We start from the raw sequence: 19,722 nt of genomic DNA, 5'->3' as shown, positions 1-19,722 counted from the left end.
TGAATCTGGAGCCTTATAAATTGGCTCTAAGTGTCAAGATGCCCTGTCAGCCAAAAGAGCTTGGCAAGTGTTAATTAAGCCCGAGGTTACCAGTGTTGTTGCATTTGGGATAATCAAAGAGCATTCAGGTTCAAGAGAATTAAAATGACAAGTGGTTATCTTTTGTAGTAGTGGCAGTGCTTCCTTTCTATGATGCCACGAGGTGAAGTCTCTCTTAGGCTCACAGAGCTCCCAGTTTGGGTGGTTGAATGGTACCTGTGTCTTTGCTCAAAGTGTTTCTCTTTTTCCTTCTTGGTTCTCAGGGTGACCATCTGTCTCCAAGTTTGCCTAGGACTGAGCTAATTCCTGACATGGCGATTTCCAGTTTTAAAATCAGGAAAGTCCTGGGATGACTGGGATGAATTGATCACTTTACTCATACCTGAGGTTTTATGTGCTTTATATTAAAATTGTTTTGTTAGGTTTTTTCATTTTGTTCAACATGTGAGAGAGCATATTGTGGTAGAAATTGGTTTACAACATTTTGAATGGATATTAGGTTCACATGGTTCAAAATTCACGAAGTTTAAAAGGCTGCTTGGTGAAGTGTCACCATCAGATTTACTGTCCTCTTGCTGACAGTGCAATAAGACTTGGATCCTTGCCAAGCTGATACAAATCTGGAAGACAGTACCTCATAAACTTGCATTTCTTATGACTAAGGTTGAAAATCTTCATTTTTAAAGAGGCTTTTTGTATTTCCTGTACATATTTTTAGCTCATTTTTCCATTTATGTGGTCTTTTTCTATTTAAGAGCTTTTTGTAGATTATCGAAATTAGTCATTTTTCTTTATGATACAGACCGAAATGTGTTTTTCCCAGTATGTCATCTGTCTGATGCTTGGCATTGTGATGTTTTTTTGCTATGCAGGCATATCTGATGTTTTATGTAGTTGGATTTATTAATTTCTTTGAAGGCTCTGGTATTGTGTTTTGTTGTTTTTTCCTTGGTAATTATATTTTGAAAGGTCGTCCCTATTTCAGGATTATAAAATTTTTTCCTGTGGTTTATTATTTATTACTTTTAGTACTTAATTTCTCCAGATAGTTTTTACTACTATGTATTTTTTCCGGATTATTTTGGTAGTTCTTGTTTATTTTCCATTGTTCACTTGAAAATCAGCTTGTTTGACGTTGTCTCAGCCCACTTCATACTGGCATAGGTCTTATTTAGTTTACTGAGTGTATTGTCTTTTAATTGCTGGTGTAAATGCAGCTTTTCATTCCATTATATCTTCCATTTGATACTGGATATAGATGAATGCTATTCATGTGTCTATTTCAACCTTGTAACTCTTCACTTTGCTTAGTTTTTACTGTTTGTGATAGATTTTAGCTAATTTTCTTGAGTTTTCCAAATTTTTTCTCAGTTCCTTTTTAATTTTTTGAATTGAGGTAGTAATTGAAATACCACCTTAGTTTAAGTATACAATATGATTTGCTACTTGTATATATTAAGAAGTGATCACCACAAAAAGTCTAGTTAACATGTGACACCATACATAGTTGCAGAATTTTATTCCCCTTGTGATGAGAACTTTTAAGGTCTAGTATCTTATATGTAATACAGTATTGTTAACTGTAGTCACCATGCCGTGCATTACCTCCTCAGGACTTATTTACTTTATAGCTAGGAGTTTGTACCTCTTGACTCTCTTCACCCACTGCACCGGCCCCTGGCCTCAGCCTCTGGCAACCGCCAGTCTGTTCTCTATCTGTCAGCTTGTTTTTTTTAAGATTCTATATAAAAATGAGGTCATATGGTATTTGTCTTTCTCTGTCTGGTTTATTTCACTTAGCATAATGCCCTCGAGATCCATCCATGTTGTCACAAATGGCAAGATTTCATTCTTTTTTATGGCTGAGTAATATTCCATTGTATACGTGCCATTGTTTTCCAGTTCTTAGTGATTTTTCTTCCCTCTTTTCTAATGAATAGGTTTCGACGGTACTTTATTTGACTACTTTAATGGTTATGAAGATTTAAAAAATAAGAAAGTTAGATTTGTTGGACAAGCTAAACAGAGGATACAAGAAGATTATCTTCGAATTTTAAGATATTTCAGGTAAGGATTTCTATAAATTACATCAGTGATACAGTTTTGAATACTATTACCGGAGCACAGTTCTGATCATGTGAAATGCACAGCAGGTTAGTGTACACAATGGTGACATCCCAAATGTCTGTCTCCAAGAGACAGGATACTGTGGCTCATGAGATAATACTTAGATACTGCATCTTTTCATTGTCCAAAACAGTTACTTGCTCCTTTCTGTGATGATCTTTTAAATAATTCAGCTTTAAAAAGGTCTTTTTTCTTTTTGATTGACTATTTTCTGCACCAGTCATTCATTACACAGATATTTGAGGGCTTATCACAAGCCAGCCCTTGCGCTAGGTGCGTTGAACAGAGTAGTGAGTGAAAGCATGCCTTCATATGGCTTACCGTTTTGGGTGGTCATGGGAAATCTGTCCGAAGAATTGGGAAGGTATGAGATGCATTTGGATGGTTTTGTGGGTAGCAGTGCTTTTTCAACTCTGAACTCTAACATTTAAAAAAACTATTGTAACTGGCTAATTTATGTCTACTAATATTAATTTTTCACTGGTTGGGATCACTCTCAGAATATTCTTTGACAGAGTCTACATATTTTGTCAATAAATGCTATCCCTTTAGACTTCAGTGTTTGCAAACCGTCTCTCTTTACAAATAATAGGACACAGACTGAGGCACAGCCATAGCCATTTAGTCATTTAATTCAGATCACTAATGAACTGAATTTTGAAGATACGAGTGGTAAAAACAGGTATACTTTAATGCTTCCAGTTCTGAGAGCCCATGATACACTCCCTTGTCTGCAGCGAGATATGTTTTATTTGAAGCTCTTAATTAAAAGTATTGATGTGTACAGACAGGCAGTCTTTGAGGGGTTAAGACTCCTCCAGCATGGCATTTCAAGTCTTGTTTTTAGTGCCTGGACAAGACTGCTCTGGTTTATGCATCCACCGTCAGTACCAATTCAGAGACCTCTTTTGCTGGCCATTCTACCGTTTCAGTCAGTGATGTGAAAGTGCAGTGAGGGAGGGGGTCTGGTTCCTGCTGACTTTTAAGAAGGTTACGTACACTTTATTGGACCTCAGGTTTTCTCATGTGAGAAAAGAGAGAAGGTGAACTGACCAGATGATTGTTAAGGTCCCTCCTAGACCTAACCACTTCGCTGTTGTTTCTGATTAAATAGATGTCTGCAATAGTACTGGTAAAATGGAAAGCAGATTTTTCTGGTGAAACACCAGCATAGAGGTAGTACACTCTGAGACTTTTGCTTTGTAGGTTTTATGGGAAAATTGTAGATACACCTGGTGACCACGACCCTGAGACTTTGGAAGCAATTGCAGAAAACGCAAAAGGCTTGGCTGGAATATCAGGAGAGAGGATTTGGGTGGAACTGAAAAAAATTCTTACTAGTAACCACGTACATCATTTGATTCACCTCATCTATGACCTTGATGTGGCTCCTTACATAGGTGAGTCCAACTTAAAAAATGTTTGCCTTTTTGGCCATGAAACACGTCTGGTTTAAAAATTTCATAAGAAAAAAAACGTTTACCAATTCTAAAAGGAAAACTGGAGTATTTTAGAAGATGGTAATAAACTTTGAGGTCAGGAGTAGGACAGTTTTTTTTTACAGGTAGGGGACAGCACAGAGAGAGCACATTGTGGTGGAACAAAGCGGCCTCTGCAGTCAGTCCATCGTGGGTTTCAGTGAGGCTTTGCCACTTATCAGCGTCGCGACTTGCGTTATTTCCGTACGTGCTAGTTTCTGAATCTAACCAGAGGGGTATGAAAGTGATGGCATCTGTCTAATGGAAGGGCTGAGAGCTTCCGGGAGTTTAATACACGTAAAGCACAGAGAAGAAGACCTGACTTATACATGGAGATAGTTCAGTAGGTATTAAAATCAATATTCAGAAGCAACAGCCGGTGTTCGCGACGTGGGAGAGGACAGCAGCAGTGTAGCAGTGGTTCCTCTGTAACATGGAGCAGCAGACTGGACCCCTAGTGAGCCCTGGTGCCAGGGCATTTCTGCAAACGGAAACAGGGTTTGCTTAAGCTGGGAGTTTATTTTATTAAATGTTATCCCCTCTAAAAGTGGGTGAAAAATGCTTTTGTCCCTACAGGCTTACCTGCTAATGCAAGTTTAGAAGAATTTAACAAAGTCAGTAAAAATGTTGAAGGTTTTTCCCCAAAGCCAATGACTCTCCTGACCTCACTGTTCAAAGTACAGGATGATGTCACAAAATTGGATCTGAGGTTGAAGATTTCAAGAGAAGAGAAGAATCTCGGTTTATTTATAGTTAAAAACAGGAAAGATTTAATTAAAGCAACAGATAGTTCAGAACCTCTGAAACCCTATCAAGACTTCATTATAGATGTAAGTATGTTCTAGGCTTGGTCAGAATATAAATCATCTTTGCTGATTGTGGAACAAATTTATTAATACTAAGACCCACAAAGTATTATGTGAATTTCTTTTATTTTAAATGAAAAATTTCACATTGAGCATTTATTTAAATTTTAGGATAAGATCATTAGCAAGTGTGGTAATGTTTGATTTGGGCCCTTAAGTCTAGAGAATCTGATGCAACTGCTCGTGTGTGTGAACTCCTCAAGTACCAAGGAGAGCACGGTCTTCTGAAGGAGATGCAGCAGTGGTCCATTCCTCCATTTCCTGTAAGTGGCCATGACATCAGAAAAGTGGGCATTTCTTCTGGAAAAGAAATTGGGGCTCTCTTACAGCAGCTGAGAGAACAGTGGAAGAAAAGTGGTTACCAAATGGAAAAAGATGAACTGCTAAGTTACATAAAGAAGACCTAAAATTGATGAGAGCTGGCTACTAAAAAAGCAGAAACGTTTTGGTAAGACTAGTTTTTTCCCCTCCGCCCTTAGTGAGATTTAAGAGACTGGAATAGTGAGATTTAAGAGACTGGAATAAAAGCCAGCTTAGAGGATTTCTTCAGAAGAATAAAGGTCTTATTTTGTGAAATACAATTATATTTCAGGCACTGAAGGAAAGTCTACGTCCTCTTAATCTGACTCATATCACTGAACCTTGTAATTCTTTTGGAATAGTTCCTACTGAGGGAAAAAAAAGAGTTGGCTTCGCTTAATCTGTCTAGGTTTTTTTTAAAAAGTGGGTTTTTTGGTTTGTTTTTGCACAGGGCAGTACTAAGATTAATCCTAACACGTGGTAATAACTGTTTTGAAAAAGATGTTTCTTAGTATTTGCAATTGAAATACCTGGTTTAATTTTCTACAACGACTGCTGTACGATAAGTGTCAGTTTTTATCTGAATTCCAGAATAAACCTGTGCTTGAAAATAGCTGACAAATTTGCATAAAGTATCGTACATAAAACGTGAAGATCAGATGTGTCCCACGTGGCCGTCATTCCTACACCCAGGACTTGACTTGTTCTAGGGAGCTGTAGTTTAGTACGTAGTTGATACCTTTCTCTGCCATAATGAACGATTTCTGTAACTTCCTGCTGAGCCGGGAAAGATTAGCTTGAGGGTTGGTCTTGAGCCCGTTATTTTAATAAACATTTCCTTTGGAATTTGGAAGATAAATGTGCGTATCTACATATATGTGTGTGTGTGTGTGTGTATATATATATATATATATATATATATATATATATATATATAACAAACAGGTGCCATATATACATAGTGACAGTACTCCTGTCACTTTAAAGTAAAATAAGGGTTATGGCCTTTTGCTCTTTAAAGATCTGAGGCCAGATGCTTGCAGTGGGTGAAGAGGTGTATCACACACAAGTATTATTTATTCTGACATTTCATAATTTTCCTTTCTGTGTAGCCACTCATAGCATCTTTGTGCGCTACTGGCAAATAGCAATTTTGGACCTTGATAAAACAATTTTGAAAAGCGTATTTCTGTTAAAGCCCTGCTAAGAGGAAGTGTGACAGACAAACACTCAGTGTACAAACAGGGGCTATGTTGCAAGAAAGGGAGCCTCAGAAACGACTGCACACAGGTCAGTAATTAAACGTCTTATAAAATAACCCACTGAAATATTTAAGTATATTAAGATATATCTGGAACCAGCAACACCGTAGAATTCCTACTGTGCTATGTAGGAAGTATGCAGATTTAGCTATTTGAGGTCTGGCTTCATCACGTATAAAGAGACTTTTTTAAAAATAGTATATGCGTGTTTTTATATACCAGGAAATTTTATTTGCAGGTGTCAGTAAATAATATATAGAACATTCTGAGATTACACTCTTCAGGGGGCAAAATGTTCCCTCACTACACCTGGTTTAGAGGACGTTTTAGTTCAGTGTAAGACTGACTGACTATATGAACAAAATAGTAGAGTCATTAAAAACCCAAGGTTATTATTAGTTGTAACAAAGTAAAGGTTAGGCATATCGAATACAGAAGGGGCACATGCTAAAAAACCGACAGCGTCCTTGAGTTGCTTTTTCATTTACTCTCTTTTTACGTAAATGTGCAACCTTATGCTCAGTTGCGGATTCCAGGCTAGGCAGTCAAAACCATTGCATGTTTGTTTGGAAAAAGAAAATATTGACAAATTCAAACATGAGAAATTTAACAGTCCGTTTTTGGCCACATCCATCGTACCTGATTAGGTGAACTTTTCCCAATGAATTATGTAAAGCAGTGAAGGAACATCAATCAAAATTACGCAAATGTAAAAGGATCCAATAAACCCCTTGAACGTATAAGCAAAGAGGTAGGTGGCAAATCAGTCTGTCTAGAACTTTATCTTATCTTAAGAATTCTTTCTTACACCTAGATTATCCTGCTTATGAGTAGATATTTTACATTATTTAAACAAAGAACATGTTTAATTTAGTTTTTGCTCTTACAGTTTACTTACAGAGTTTCTTTAGTTTACATTGAACAAAATAGCCTATAAAATACATTAGCACATCTCACTTGTAGGAAGGGGACGTGTTTTAACATCTGTGTTCCACGGTAGTCTAGGTTCAAATGAAACTTTGGAACAGAATAACCAAACAACACACAAAATACTATTTTCACTAACAAACAAACATGTTAGGAAAGGAGAACTTTTATTTTGGGGCTCAAACCGTGTACTTTAGTTTCTCTGAGATACTGATTTGTAAATTTTGAAAGTATTAAAGAAAATCAGAAAGAACAAAGCCCTTTTAAAACAATACACACTGCCTTGCCTCTTTCAAAAAGGAACAGTACTAGTGCTTGGCACCCTAGCTTTTGGAAACTTCTGCTGTTTTGAGCATTGATTAGAAACGTGCCATTCTGTTCCATGTATCAGGATCAAATGAGGAACCCTCACATTATAAGAATTTATAGGAATTTCAGGTATGTTTTGTGCAGGAAATACTCTCACCAGTTTCACAGATGTCTTCACGTCCTAGCAGATCCCACAGAATAAGAGCACCAAGCTCCTAAAGTAGGTAACTCCCGAAACCAAGTATTCTAGACTGCTTTTCATCCTCTTCAAGAGTGTATTTTAGTCTAATCTTCAAATACTGTTGTTTGTTTGTTTGACTAAGAAACTGCAACCTTCCATGTAATGTCGCTTTTTACTTAGGTATGCATCAAAAGCAGTAATTTCCAAAGCAGACCTGATGTTAGCATACTGATTTTGCTAAGGAACCTTATCCCTACCGTATTCGTTTATAAGCAGAGTATTATTTTGTCTGGGCTTATGTCATCTTCGGTGTCTGGGATCGTGGGCAGCAGAGCAGATCGAGTCAAACCCCAGAATTTTTGAGGTAACATGTCTTTTTTGGTGGCTGTAAATTTCCATCCAATATGGCTTGCACAGATCCTGCACTGGGCAATGGTCCAGGCGAACCTGTAAAATTAAGGAAAGGTATCAGCTGAGGCTGTGTATCCCAGCCTATCAACCATACAAACCTGTTAACAGGAAGACAGATCTTAGAGCCAAATTCTAAGGATGGGGAAGAAGGAATACTCTTGAGTTTGGATTTATACACAGTTTCCTGAAACAAACCTCACAAAAAAGATTTTCGAGTTCAGTGGTTCAGCATGGTAACGCGTCCGTCTCTCTATATATGTTACTTGATTGTGCTCTTAAGCTGTGCTTAAATTTTTTTCTCCAATGCCAAGAAAGAAAAAAAGAATAATCATCTTATTAATACAGATGTTTTTATACAAGTTGCTGGTTGCCAGGACCACACTCTAAACTGCATCTGCATTTTCTTTTTGTTTTGTATTGCACTCAAGTTAGAAAACAGCAACCACCAGTAGAAATACACACTTTTGTGTGAGTTGCAACTGGGGATGGGGGAGGTAAAAGTGTTTTTCTCACGTAAGAAAGATTTCAGGACTACTCTTCTAAAATGAGAATGATTTGTCAGGTAATTCATCCAAAAATACAAGCCATGGCATTACAGAAGGAAAACCCAAACAAACCAAAAGCCCAAACCATGTAATGGTACTTTTTCCCCTGGGTATAGCCCCCATTTAGTATTTATGTTATGTTAACACGTTAATTCTAGTTTTAGTCCTTAAGAAGGATATATCAAATAAGACTGGACAATCCAAGTGATATGGTTCTAGGTCCAGAAGAGTAAGTGTAAGCACTAATCCCTACTCAGCTTGCCTCTTTCAAAATAAAAAGGCTGAGCCAGTATTTGGACAGATAATTAATAGGGGGGGGTCTTGAAGATAATATGGCTCAAGGAGTCTAACAGGTGGTGCTGTTGGTCCCACAGTCATACCCTGAAGGGCACTGGGCTAAAGCCAAAAAAAAAAAAACAAAAAAAAAAACAAAACATGCAAACTAGAAGGAAAGCAAGCATGGTTTCTGTGTGTTTGTTTGGTGTCTATCACTGCTTGGGTAACATTCTCTAGTTTAACACTTTACAGAATATGATACAGATACACAGTGGACCCTCGATCAACACAGGGGTTAAATCCGCCTGTAATTTACAGTTGGCCCTCATACCTGCGGTTCCTCTGCAACCAACGATTCAACCACCTGCAGACCACGCAGTACTGTTAGTATTTTTACTAGTGAAACATATCTGCGTCTAAGTGGATGCAAGCAGTTCAAATCCACGTCGTTTAGGGGGTCATACAACAGTTGATTTTCAGATTGAGCTGACAGGAAAATGAGTGTGGATTAAGTGTATAGTTAATCTGAGGAGAAGTGCAGTTGCCACCTTCTTTCTCCCTAACATTACATTCAGTGAGAGACTGTGCAAGAAGAGCTTTTTCTAGCCGTTCATGAAGTGAACATTTAAATAGAATTATTATTCACTTCATTGTCTATTTCTGATTATAATTCTAGCAGCTCTGCTTAGGACTCTGGGTTTTTCTTCCCAATTAAGGCAAAACCAAAAAAAAGGTGACCACCACCACATTACCCAGGAAACCAGCTGTGCTCTGTAGAAGGCCGGCCGATCAGATTCAAGTTGCAAGCCTTATACACGGTAAGCGTCTCATGCACGTATCCGTGAGGATTCACATAAGCTGCCATCGGCCCACATAAGGATAAACTAAAACAGAGAATCAGCACAGAGGACAAGTCAAGTCAAAACGGGGTGGGGTGGAAATAACATATTTTAAAAGAAGTTCACCAAGAAACAAGGTTCTAAGAGCTATAGTTTTTATTTAACCTTTTAGTTAAAACTAATAATAATTAAGAGGTTGGCAGTCAGCCCAGTTTTATTTGGTCTAAATGTGTTCCACGATGACAAAAAGGAAAAAATACTGCTAGTTTTTAAAATCTTCCTCAAGCTAGATAGACATTGTAAAATATATGGACTCAACTTCCCCTAAAGGAGCCTGAGAGGGGAAGTCCAATGACAAGTTTCCACTTGGTCATTCTTGGGCATCTGAGTACTCTGCAAACAGCAGTTCTTCCCTTCTTGATTTATAATGACTTTTTGTCAGAAAAGCATCCGTACACGTTCAGAAGCATGTCCTCCTTTATCTTTGACGCTATGTGGCGAAACTGATATTTGAGTGAAATATCATGGTAGGTAGGGCACTAAGAAGATATCCTCTAACTGACAGATTTTCAACAAGGAGGTGGGGGGCGGGGGAGGAGAGAACTGCTCAGCTGTTTTACTTCACCATGCTCATTACCTATGAAAAATCCCTTACATAGCCCCACTGTTGTTCTGGCCAACATGGAGTTAATTCCCCCCTATTTCATTTGCTGAGTATTTGTAATTTAATGGAGGGAAATATATGGAGAACCGAAATACGGTCTCGCCTTTAATTCTGTTATGGCAGTTGGAAAAACGTATTCAGATCTATACTAAAAATGTAATAAAGATCTCACCTGAATATTTCATTTTTGGTGGTTATTTCTGTTTCTTGACATTGTTTACAGCAAAGAGACGTACACTAAAAAAATTTAAGAGAAAATTAGTGGGAAAACGCTCCCAAGGTGTTGATCCCTCTGATTATCATATTTTCCTTCCAGCCATTCAACAACAGAGTTTTAAAGATGGAACAAGAAAAACACAATCTGAGATCTAACACACATTCACTCACAAAACTAATGACCTTCTAGGATGGATAGAGAAATAGTGACCGATATATATATATATATATATATATATATATATATATACACACACACACACATATACACACACACATACATAAACCATACATGGTTCATGTAGAAATCAAGTGTTCAAAGTCTGAATGAAGATCACATAAAGGTTATTATGTCTGAGGAATGCAAAACAATTCAAGTTTCTGTCTTATGATCCCAAATGAAATATATAAAATAATCCTTTAAAATATTTTTAATGCCAACCATGATGATGGACAACTAGCTCTCTAATTCCACGACTACATGAATGGACCCTACAGATCGTTCTAACAGCGCACCCTCGCTCTCTAGACCGACTGAACGTGGGCATCCGAACACATTCACTTATATACTCACTTTATTCATAATGTCTAGTTCACAGCGAAGTCGTTGGATCGCACTACCAATTTTAAGGAGCTGAATTCTTAACACATCATCAATAGGAAGACAGGCAGCTACTCTGTAAGAAAAATCTTAAAGACATGGTGGGTTTTTCAAGCTTTAAACTGAGGAAGGAGTTAAGTATCAGGATAGCTTATGAATGCGATAACATCCTTTTGAAATAAACCCTTCTCTACAGGGTTCCCAAAGAACACATTTCACACAGTTATAAACAGTCCTACAGTATATACCAGCTCTTAGGAAGTTCTACAGTGTAACTTCTTTTCCCATACTTGCTTTTGTAAATGTCTTTGAAATTAAACCTGAAATCAAGCCCATGTTAGAATAAGTCACTTATTTGCTATGAGACTAGAAAAATAGCTAAACTGTACCTAATTAACAGATCTGTAAGTAAGGTAATAATAAGTCGTGGTACTGCACTCACTTTTAATGGCACCTTGAAGAGACCAGGGAAAGGAGAGTCTTCACACTCAAGCGGTTTTGGATTGCAAGCCATTTATTGCAACTTGAACTTTTTATGAAAACCTTGCCTAAAATAGGAGTGCTCAGAGAATTTAAGACCTTTGCTACTATTAACTAAAAAATACCCATTTGTTTTGTAATTGCTCAAAGCAAAAGAAGTGGGTATGCTTTTCAGAATACTAATTAAAAATTTTTTTTTTTTGGTTTCATTTTCATTAAACAGAAAACATACAAAAAAATTTCTTTCAGTAGGGCGTCACAGGTCACAGGAAGGAAACTGATTTTTCATACCTATTGGATTTGAAGGAAGAGAATCCTCTTTCAGATTTTCATCCCATTCGTGTAGCTGTCGCTTGATTCTCTCCATTAAGGTTTCCTTGTTTTGTTTGAAACAAAAGTAGCCATAATAAGGTTCACAGACTTTTTACACTTTACTGGCAGCTTGTCAACTCAATAAACCTAATATATTAGCAGCAATTTAAGTCATCACTACCTAGTAAAATTCCGAGTTTAAATGTGTCCGTTTTCTTAGGCAGAAGTGATGGGAGACCCAGCTTTGCCCAGCACTAGGCTGGCTTTCCAGGCCTCTCCTCCCACGCTCTGGCTATCTCAGAGGGAGGCCTCCTCTTCCCTTTTCTAGGAAGCCTCTTCTGTCGGTCCGTGTAAGCTGCACCCGCACTTGCTACCTACGCACCCTCCTTGGCACTTACTACATAAGATGCTCACTGTCTTTTCACCAGTGGACGCAAAAACGACTCTTGTCTATTGTGCGTTTGTAATGGCTCAGAAGCTGCTGAAGGGCAGACGGAACTGTAGTTTCCTTTAGTGTTGCCCATGTGGTAAGTGCTCACAACCTATGGGTTTAGTTTGCCCAGGGCTCCATATCTGTGGGCGGGCCGATTCCCTAAGCGAAAGGCTGACATTTGTTGAACGTCCGCGACATCCCAAAGACGACATAACCCATTTTATAGATGATTTCAAGTTTTGCCCCACACCACGGGAAAAGTAACAGAAATCAGGCTTTGAACACAGTCTCTGGGTCTAGAAGCCAGATTCTCTGAACTATTCCAGCAGTCTCTTAATTTTTCAAGATGTCATGATGCCTAATAAAAAAATCTGAGGTGCAAAAACATCGGTGGATGCATCAATTAGTACACTAGGGATCAGGAAATTGAAGTTAATATACTTGTTTAGGAAAAAACCAAAACATTGTGGAAGGATTCTTTATTTTTCCTAAATGTAACTAGCCCTTGACTCAGCAAAATTTCAAATGCTTAATAAACCCTAAAATGCCTCAATATCTTGTCCTGAGGTTGCAAGCCACTATAAACTGAGGGAAAACTAAAAATCCATCACATTAAGAGCCAAGTCTATCCAGCAGTATGATTCCTGCCTGTTCCACTTAAATGTAATGAATGGCATTAGTTCCAAAAATAAAACCGCACTGGGTATGAAAGCCTGTTTTGTTCTAATGACCCTTAATTATGCCATGGCTTGCCCCAGGAGCACAAAGTTCAAGGTAAGTTACTTACAGCATCATATAAGGAATACAGCCAGCGAGGCCATGAAGTCAAATTTGCACAATGAAACTTTCTCTGAAAACAGGGAAAAAAAAAAGTCACTTAAAAAACACCACAGAATCAAGATCTTGTAGTAGAAAGGAACACGTTTAAAAAATGATCTTGGCCCAGGAAGACTTTCTAATTTCAAAAAGATGGAAAAGCTGGCAGATAATCCCATAATAGACGATTATCTATTATATTTGACAATGATGTTTCTACCTGAATTCCTGCAGCATTTGAATGTTGCGAAGACCCAATAATTAAGATGTCAGTCCTCAGAGTATATATTCAGTGCAATACCGATGAGATTGGAACTTAGAAGTATAATTTAAAGTTCATCTGAGAGAACAGATGTGTGAAAACAACCAAGAAAATCTGGACAGGGAAGTGTTCTATAGGACACGAAAACAGGATTGAAAGGATGCACTGCGGTTGTAAGCAACCTAACCATCTCTCAACAATAGTTAAATACAACAGAATACTTTGACACCAGAGAAGATTCTGCACCTGACCAAAGAATGTATAGAATATAAAGAATGATCACGTTTTCTTAATAAAACAAAACCTACATATGTACACATATTTGTAATTTTGTACACAAGCTGTCAATTGACAGAGGGCATGACACATGAAACTGGGTGGGAAAGGGGTACGGGAGGTCAGAAAGAACTATCAAGAGTGGAACATGAAAGGCAAGATAACCTTCAACAAAAGAAAAGGGAAATCCTACGCTTGCACCTGCAAGACCAAGCGAGTGGGTGCGAGATGGGGAGCGTGGGTACACGGCACATGCAGAGAGGACTTGGGGTCTTAGCTCATGGTTGTAAACTAACCAGCGCACTGCAGAGCTCACCCCCTACTGCCCCCACAATCCTATTCTAGCGCTATTAGAAGAAGACTAGGCACTAAGATGAGACAGTAACGTTGCTCTTCTGTGATGGTCAGAAATGGGAACTTTCCCTGTCGGGGGCCAGGATGCTGAAGATAGGTCTAGAGTTCACACTAGGGATGTGTGTTTTGGAGCTGCCTCTCAAGAGGATGTGATACTTGCTTACGAATAATTCAGAAACTGCTACGTGGATGAGGACACACTTGCCCTCAAAGGCTCGTGGGCTACAGCTCTAACCAATGGATTCTTATTAAAGCAGAATTTTTGGCTCAATATAATTCTTATGTTTGAAGCTTCCCAAAGATGGTCTGGGATGGCCTCTGAGCACATGCTCAGGTAGTGATTTAAGCCTGAGGAGGTCAGACCAAAACCTAACGCTAGTAAGAATTTTTGTCAGAGTCCAGTTACAGAATAAAAAATGCTAACAGCCCATCAGGTAACTGAATATTCAGTAATAGTAACGGCAACCACTTTACACGTCTTAAAAGATTTTGATAAGACTGGCAGTATTATCACCCCAATTTAAAGGTAAGGAAACAGGCACAGAAGGATGCTTGCTCAAGGTCACAGCTGGTAAATGGGGATTGGCTAGGACCGTGTATTCAGGGGGTCTGACTCCAACCGTTACTTATTCAACAAATATTTTGAGCACCTAGGATGTACCTGACATTATTTTTATGCATTTGGTGTACACCAATGAGTAAAAGCACAGCAAAAGAATAAAATCATTGCCCTGTGGAGCTTATGTTTTAGTGGGGAGAGGCTTACTTTCTAGAGGGGTACTTATTAGCATTACGAAATGACAAAGATCCAATGAAGTTTCAGTTTGGATGACTGACACACTCTGAATTCAGTCACTAATATATACTTTACACATCAAAATGATCACTTGTGTGATACAAAAGCAAGTAATTTGACACCCACAGAAAGATAAAAAGAAATTAAAATAATTTATTTATATATAAACATTACTCCTTACTATAATATACAGCGAATAGGATATGAAGGGCAAGGCGCCATCAGGGTCAGTGTCATGACCATCCGATCTGCCCCTACCAGGCTTTGTGAATGTGAACAAGCTGCAGCCTCAGGTCTCCGTTCCCTACTTTTCAACGTGAGGCGGCCTCTAAAATTCTTTATCAGGATTACCCTGACAGATTCTACAGTTCTATTTACAAATCAATTAAATATACGTACTACAACCTTAATATTTCACCCTTTAGAAAGTCAACTGTACAAACTGAAGAGAAGCAAACCAGGAGAGATCAGCTAGCTTTTATTGAACTGCCAAAATTTAAGCCACTTCAATATCCTCAAATTTAAGAGTTCCATTTAGATTCCTGGCACAATAGGAAAGGCCCGACTTTCATCTGGGTAATACTGATGATAAGTCCCAGCAATTTATGGGCATTCTTCAAGTCCATCAACACCATGAGTTACTTCCTAAAAGGGCTATACACTTCAAGAAAATTTTAATACTAGCCAAAAAGTTAGGTGCTTAAGAGTGACCAATGACTGATTCTCCAACGAAGTAGTATTCGCTCCAGGAATAGGATTTACTCCTGAAAGCAGGCAGAAAGGCCCTTCAAATGACTGTCTGTTACGTGCAGGTAATCCATCACATTTTTTCCATTTTTAAGCCTCATAACTATAGCTTCGGCTTTGCCTCCCAACAATGTAGAATGTTCAAAAAATGTCAAACTCCACTTAAATGGTTCTTTGAAGTGCAATGAAATTGGAAGAGTAATGTGAAAGGCTAAGTGTGAATAGTAAAATGTTACCACTGGTTTACATAGTGACCAGAGGTGGTCGTTTGTTGTATTAACACCTATCACAATCAGCAATGTAAATGATCAAAACAATTTATCCAAATAATTCAAGCTTTTGAATTTTTGAAACAAGTTTTTGTTTCCTTCCTTCATCAAATCCTACTTGCTTATAAGAACTGGAATGGAATGGCGAGCTTTTTCTTGATCCCGAGGCTTATAAGCTCACAATGGCAGATGGGCAACTATAAGCTTAAGGTGTATGCCAGGGAAATCACTACTCTGGTTTGAGGAAGTCCCTGAATACACACAGCCACGATTTCAAGACTTTTCTTCTCTCTACGATAAAAATAGACAACAAATATCATTGCTCCTTCTGCTACTATTATTATCCCGGAACAAGGCAACAACAGATTCTAATGGCCACGTGCAAAAGTTAAGAAGCAGTAGTAGCCAAACAAACCTTGACTAGAGAAGAGCAGTGAGGGGTTACTGGTCATATTTTTACTTACAAAATTATACAGTCTCCACAGTTATAGCAGTATCCTGGTGAGGCATAAACAGACTGATCACAGAGCAGAAGAAAAAATAAAATAAAAAACATGAATCTGGTCTATAATAAGGTAGCATCTCAGTGAGGGAAAATATGACCCTCTCAGAAAATGGTCAAAGGACAACGGAGAGCTACCTGGAAAAAGGAGCACTGAAACCACAGCAGGACAAACTACACTTGGATCAAAGCTTACACTCTGATCATTAAAGACAATGAAATCGGCAGTAAAAGATGACATGTTGTACTTTTATTAAAGGATGAAGACTCCTTTGCACAGGGAAGTATTTCTACTTATGATTCGGAATATGGAAGTACTCAAAAAAAAAGATAAATTCAACTATGTATGACAGCACACCAAAAACAAAGTTAAAAGACAAAAAAAATGACAAACTAAAGGAAATGTTTGGAACTCATTAATCATAGACAAAAGGATAGGCTTCCTAATGTGTAAAGAACTCCTAGCAATCAATGAAGGGCGAAGACTATGAAGACAATTCCAACTAAAGGAAATATGAATTGCTCTTAAACACAAAATGCCACACAGCTCACTCATATTCAGAGAAATTCAAATTAAACCTCCAACAAGATACTGTATTTTACTTATCAGATCAGCAAAAATTAACCTGGATACCCTAAAGCCTTGGTGAAACACTGACAATCAGGACAGAGATAGGAACAACCTCCTTAGTGAGGTACTTTGAAAACACCTGTCAACACTACAAGTGCAGTTGCCCTGACATCCGATAATCCCACTTCTCAAAATCTGCCCTATATATTCACCTGTATGAAAGGTCATTTGTACACAGCACTTAGTGCAGGTCTGTTATCCAGAGGGGACTGGTTATATAAATTATAGTGCATCCATACAGAGAATACTGTGCAGCTTTCAAAAGAAGGAAGCAGTGCTCCAAAAACGAATACAGAAGAATCTCCTACACTCTTGAGAGAGAAGACGGTGCAGGACAGTATGGATCCTTTTACGTAAGAAAAAGGAAAGAAGTTAGAATATTTATCTTTATTTTCATGAAGAAACTTGGGAAGAAGACTGAGAAGCTAACCTGTGAACTCCTGTTTGGGGCCTCCCCCTTCTGAGTTAGTTCAGTTCCTCCCTGTTCTGTACGAGAAGCAGGAGGAACCATGGCTTATAAATTTAGCAGAGACCAGACGGATACGCTTCAGTCACTTTCTTAATATGTTCCCACATTTGATTTCTTTCTTTTTTTTTTTTTAACAAATTTATTTATTTATTTGCTTTTATTCTGGCTGTGTTGGGTCTTCGTTGCTGCTCGCGGGCTCTCTCTAGTTGCAGCAAGCGGGGGCTACTCTACGTTGTGGTGCGCGGGCTTCTCATTGCGGTGGCTTCTCTTATTGCAGAGCACGGACTCCAGGCGTGCAGGCTTCAGTAGTTGTGGCACGTGGGCTCAGTAGTTGTGGCTCGCGGGCTCTAGAGCGCAGGCTCAGTAGTTGTGGCTCACGGGCTTAGCTGCTCCATGGCATGTGGGATCTTCCTGGACCAGGGCTCAAACCCGTGTCCCCTGCGTTGGCAGGCGGATTCTTAACCACTGCGCCACCAGGGAAGCCCACCCACATTTGATTTCTTTTTATACTTCATACTCTTTTTCTGATTAACATAGAAGGGCTTTATAAATGAACAAGTAGATAGATAGTCTGGGCAAGCAGGGAGTGTACTTAGAAACATTCACATTGTACTCCAAGTAGGTGAAACACCACTTTCCTCTCTTTCAGGGAATCCCACTTCAGTAAACCCAGTGAAGAGAGAAAGGCGCTGTGATAAGAAAGGAAATAAGTAAACATGAGTTTCAAAGATCAAATCACTGAATGAGGAAGGTTTCCAGATAGAAGTGGGTTTGGAAGAGTGCTTCCTGATAATACTGGCCTAACTCCTTAATCATTAGGGACATCTTCTCCAATGTTCCCTTGTCAGGATGGAAGATAACGGAAGCGTAAATAATTTTGTCATTTGGATTTTTTTAGTTTTCAATGGCAAATGTTAAGAGGGGTGTGCACACAGTTTCAAGGTTAACTGAATACATGTCAGGAAGACTCCACTCCACTCCTAGACCCTTTAAGTATCTTCTCTGGTGGAAAAGCGGGTGGCAACCCGATTACTGCGAGTTGGCTTAAGAATCAACTAAGCATCTCCCAGTTCTGGCCCCGTGAACCACTTCTCAGACACAAAGATGCACAAGTCAGATGTAAATAAACTCTGCAGAGAGGGCTGACCCGAGCCCCAGATCTGCCTGAAGCCAAGTGCTGTGACGCAAGTTAGTGTCCGGCTACGGGTGCAATAGGACGACCCACTGAGACGGCACCTAGGGCCCGTGGAGTTCCCACTGGTGTCATCTGCCATCCCTTCCCTCTGCTCCACTCCACGTTTTGATGCCAGCAGGATGGCTCTAAGTGGTCTCTCTAAAGTAGAACAGAGATTGTAGGGCACCTGGAGTCCAAAATAGATCAGCTAGCAATTTTTCTTGGCCTAGTGATCTAGATCCAAATTTCAGAACCTAAGAAACTCTACCCAAAGTTTAAGCAAGGGAACCCCTTGAACGATCTGAAAAATACACGGGATGAGGCATTTCTATCTCTGAAAACCTTTTATGTCTCTCTCATTCCTTAGCACCTTCTGTTTAGTTCTTGGCAACTCTGAATGTGAAGATAACTGAGGGCTCATGTTTGAGAGTCCAGAATTACTGGAGAAATAAGACAACAGGGCAAGGTCAAAAGATCTGGTTCCAAACAAAAATGTGCTTCCTTGGCCTTTGCACACGTGTCCTTCCTTGCTGTTGCTGAGCCAGTGACAACCCAGCTGCAAAGGCCTAATTCTGAATTCAATGTGAACACGTGGAGGTGCTTTAACCACAGAATAGGAGGAGTTTAATCAGTAATTCACACAAAAATTACATGTACAAAGTTTTCTCTGCCTAACCCAAGTTCAGGTTTAAGATGGCAAGGACCTGCAAAGAGAACGCAGAACTAGTCGTCCAGAGCACTTAAGTCAGGAATTAACTCCAATCACTCTCACTCTATGCTTAGAGCTGTGCAAAGAGTTAACTTGCGATTTATAAGCGGTTAAGAGTTTTTAACAAAAATCTTGGTGTGGAAGAACTATGATATAAATCAAAATACTGCCTCCTGAAAACTCACCCAGCGACTGAAATACACAGCTGTCTAAATACCGAGAGGCTGTGGAGGCACGCCCTGGTGCGGTTACCTCACCAAAGAACCACATCTCGGCACCACCCGGTGCCAGACTCACCGCTAGGCACTAAATGACTCCACACGCTCCAAAACCGCCCCATGGAGCCACGTGCCGGCAGCGCTATCCTCCACATACTGATTTCAGCAGTTACACTGAAAATGACTAGGACGGCAAAACCTTCCACTGTTCCACTGCTAAAATAAACAAGAGT

The 19,722-nt window shown here is 39.1% G+C and overlaps 2 protein-coding genes across 8 annotated transcripts in view; one reads left to right on the top strand and one right to left on the bottom strand.

The window, feature by feature from the left end:
• The window catches only part of TRNT1 (tRNA nucleotidyl transferase 1), a 20,600-nt gene extending 11,721 nt beyond the window's left edge, over positions 1 to 8,879 (top strand). For all 4 annotated transcript variants that reach the window (XM_068558842.1, XM_068558844.1, XM_068558846.1 and 1 more), the window contains exons 5-8: positions 1,980 to 2,106; positions 3,373 to 3,566; positions 4,221 to 4,474; positions 4,669 to 8,879. In XM_068558842.1, the coding sequence (XP_068414943.1) occupies positions 1,980 to 2,106; positions 3,373 to 3,566; positions 4,221 to 4,474; positions 4,669 to 4,917 (824 nt within the window). In that variant the 3' untranslated portion in view covers positions 4,918 to 8,879. The remainder of the gene's footprint in view (positions 1 to 1,979; positions 2,107 to 3,372; positions 3,567 to 4,220; positions 4,475 to 4,668) is intronic.
• Positions 4,560 to 19,722, bottom strand: part of CRBN (cereblon) — a 27,568-nt gene continuing 12,405 nt past the window's right edge. For 2 of the 4 annotated variants that reach the window (XM_068558838.1, XM_068558841.1), the window contains exons 6-11: positions 13,054 to 13,116; positions 11,813 to 11,897; positions 11,015 to 11,130; positions 10,397 to 10,461; positions 9,474 to 9,605; positions 4,560 to 7,936 (exon numbers count right to left, since the gene is read on the bottom strand). In XM_068558838.1, coding sequence (XP_068414939.1) covers positions 7,756 to 7,936; positions 9,474 to 9,605; positions 10,397 to 10,461; positions 11,015 to 11,130; positions 11,813 to 11,897; positions 13,054 to 13,116 — 642 coding nt within the window. In that variant the 3' untranslated portion in view covers positions 4,560 to 7,755. The remainder of the gene's footprint in view (positions 7,937 to 9,473; positions 9,606 to 10,396; positions 10,462 to 11,014; positions 11,131 to 11,812; positions 11,898 to 13,053; positions 13,117 to 19,722) is intronic. The other 2 variants (XM_068558840.1, XM_068558839.1) reach the window with 2 other exon arrangements.

Source organism: Eschrichtius robustus, chromosome 12 (genome assembly GCF_028021215.1).
Source record: "Eschrichtius robustus isolate mEscRob2 chromosome 12, mEscRob2.pri, whole genome shotgun sequence".
In the NCBI taxonomy this organism is placed as follows: Eukaryota; Metazoa; Chordata; class Mammalia; order Artiodactyla; family Eschrichtiidae; genus Eschrichtius; species Eschrichtius robustus.
The sequence above is the reverse complement of the archived record's forward strand: the minus strand, read 5'-3'. Positions and strand labels throughout refer to the sequence as shown.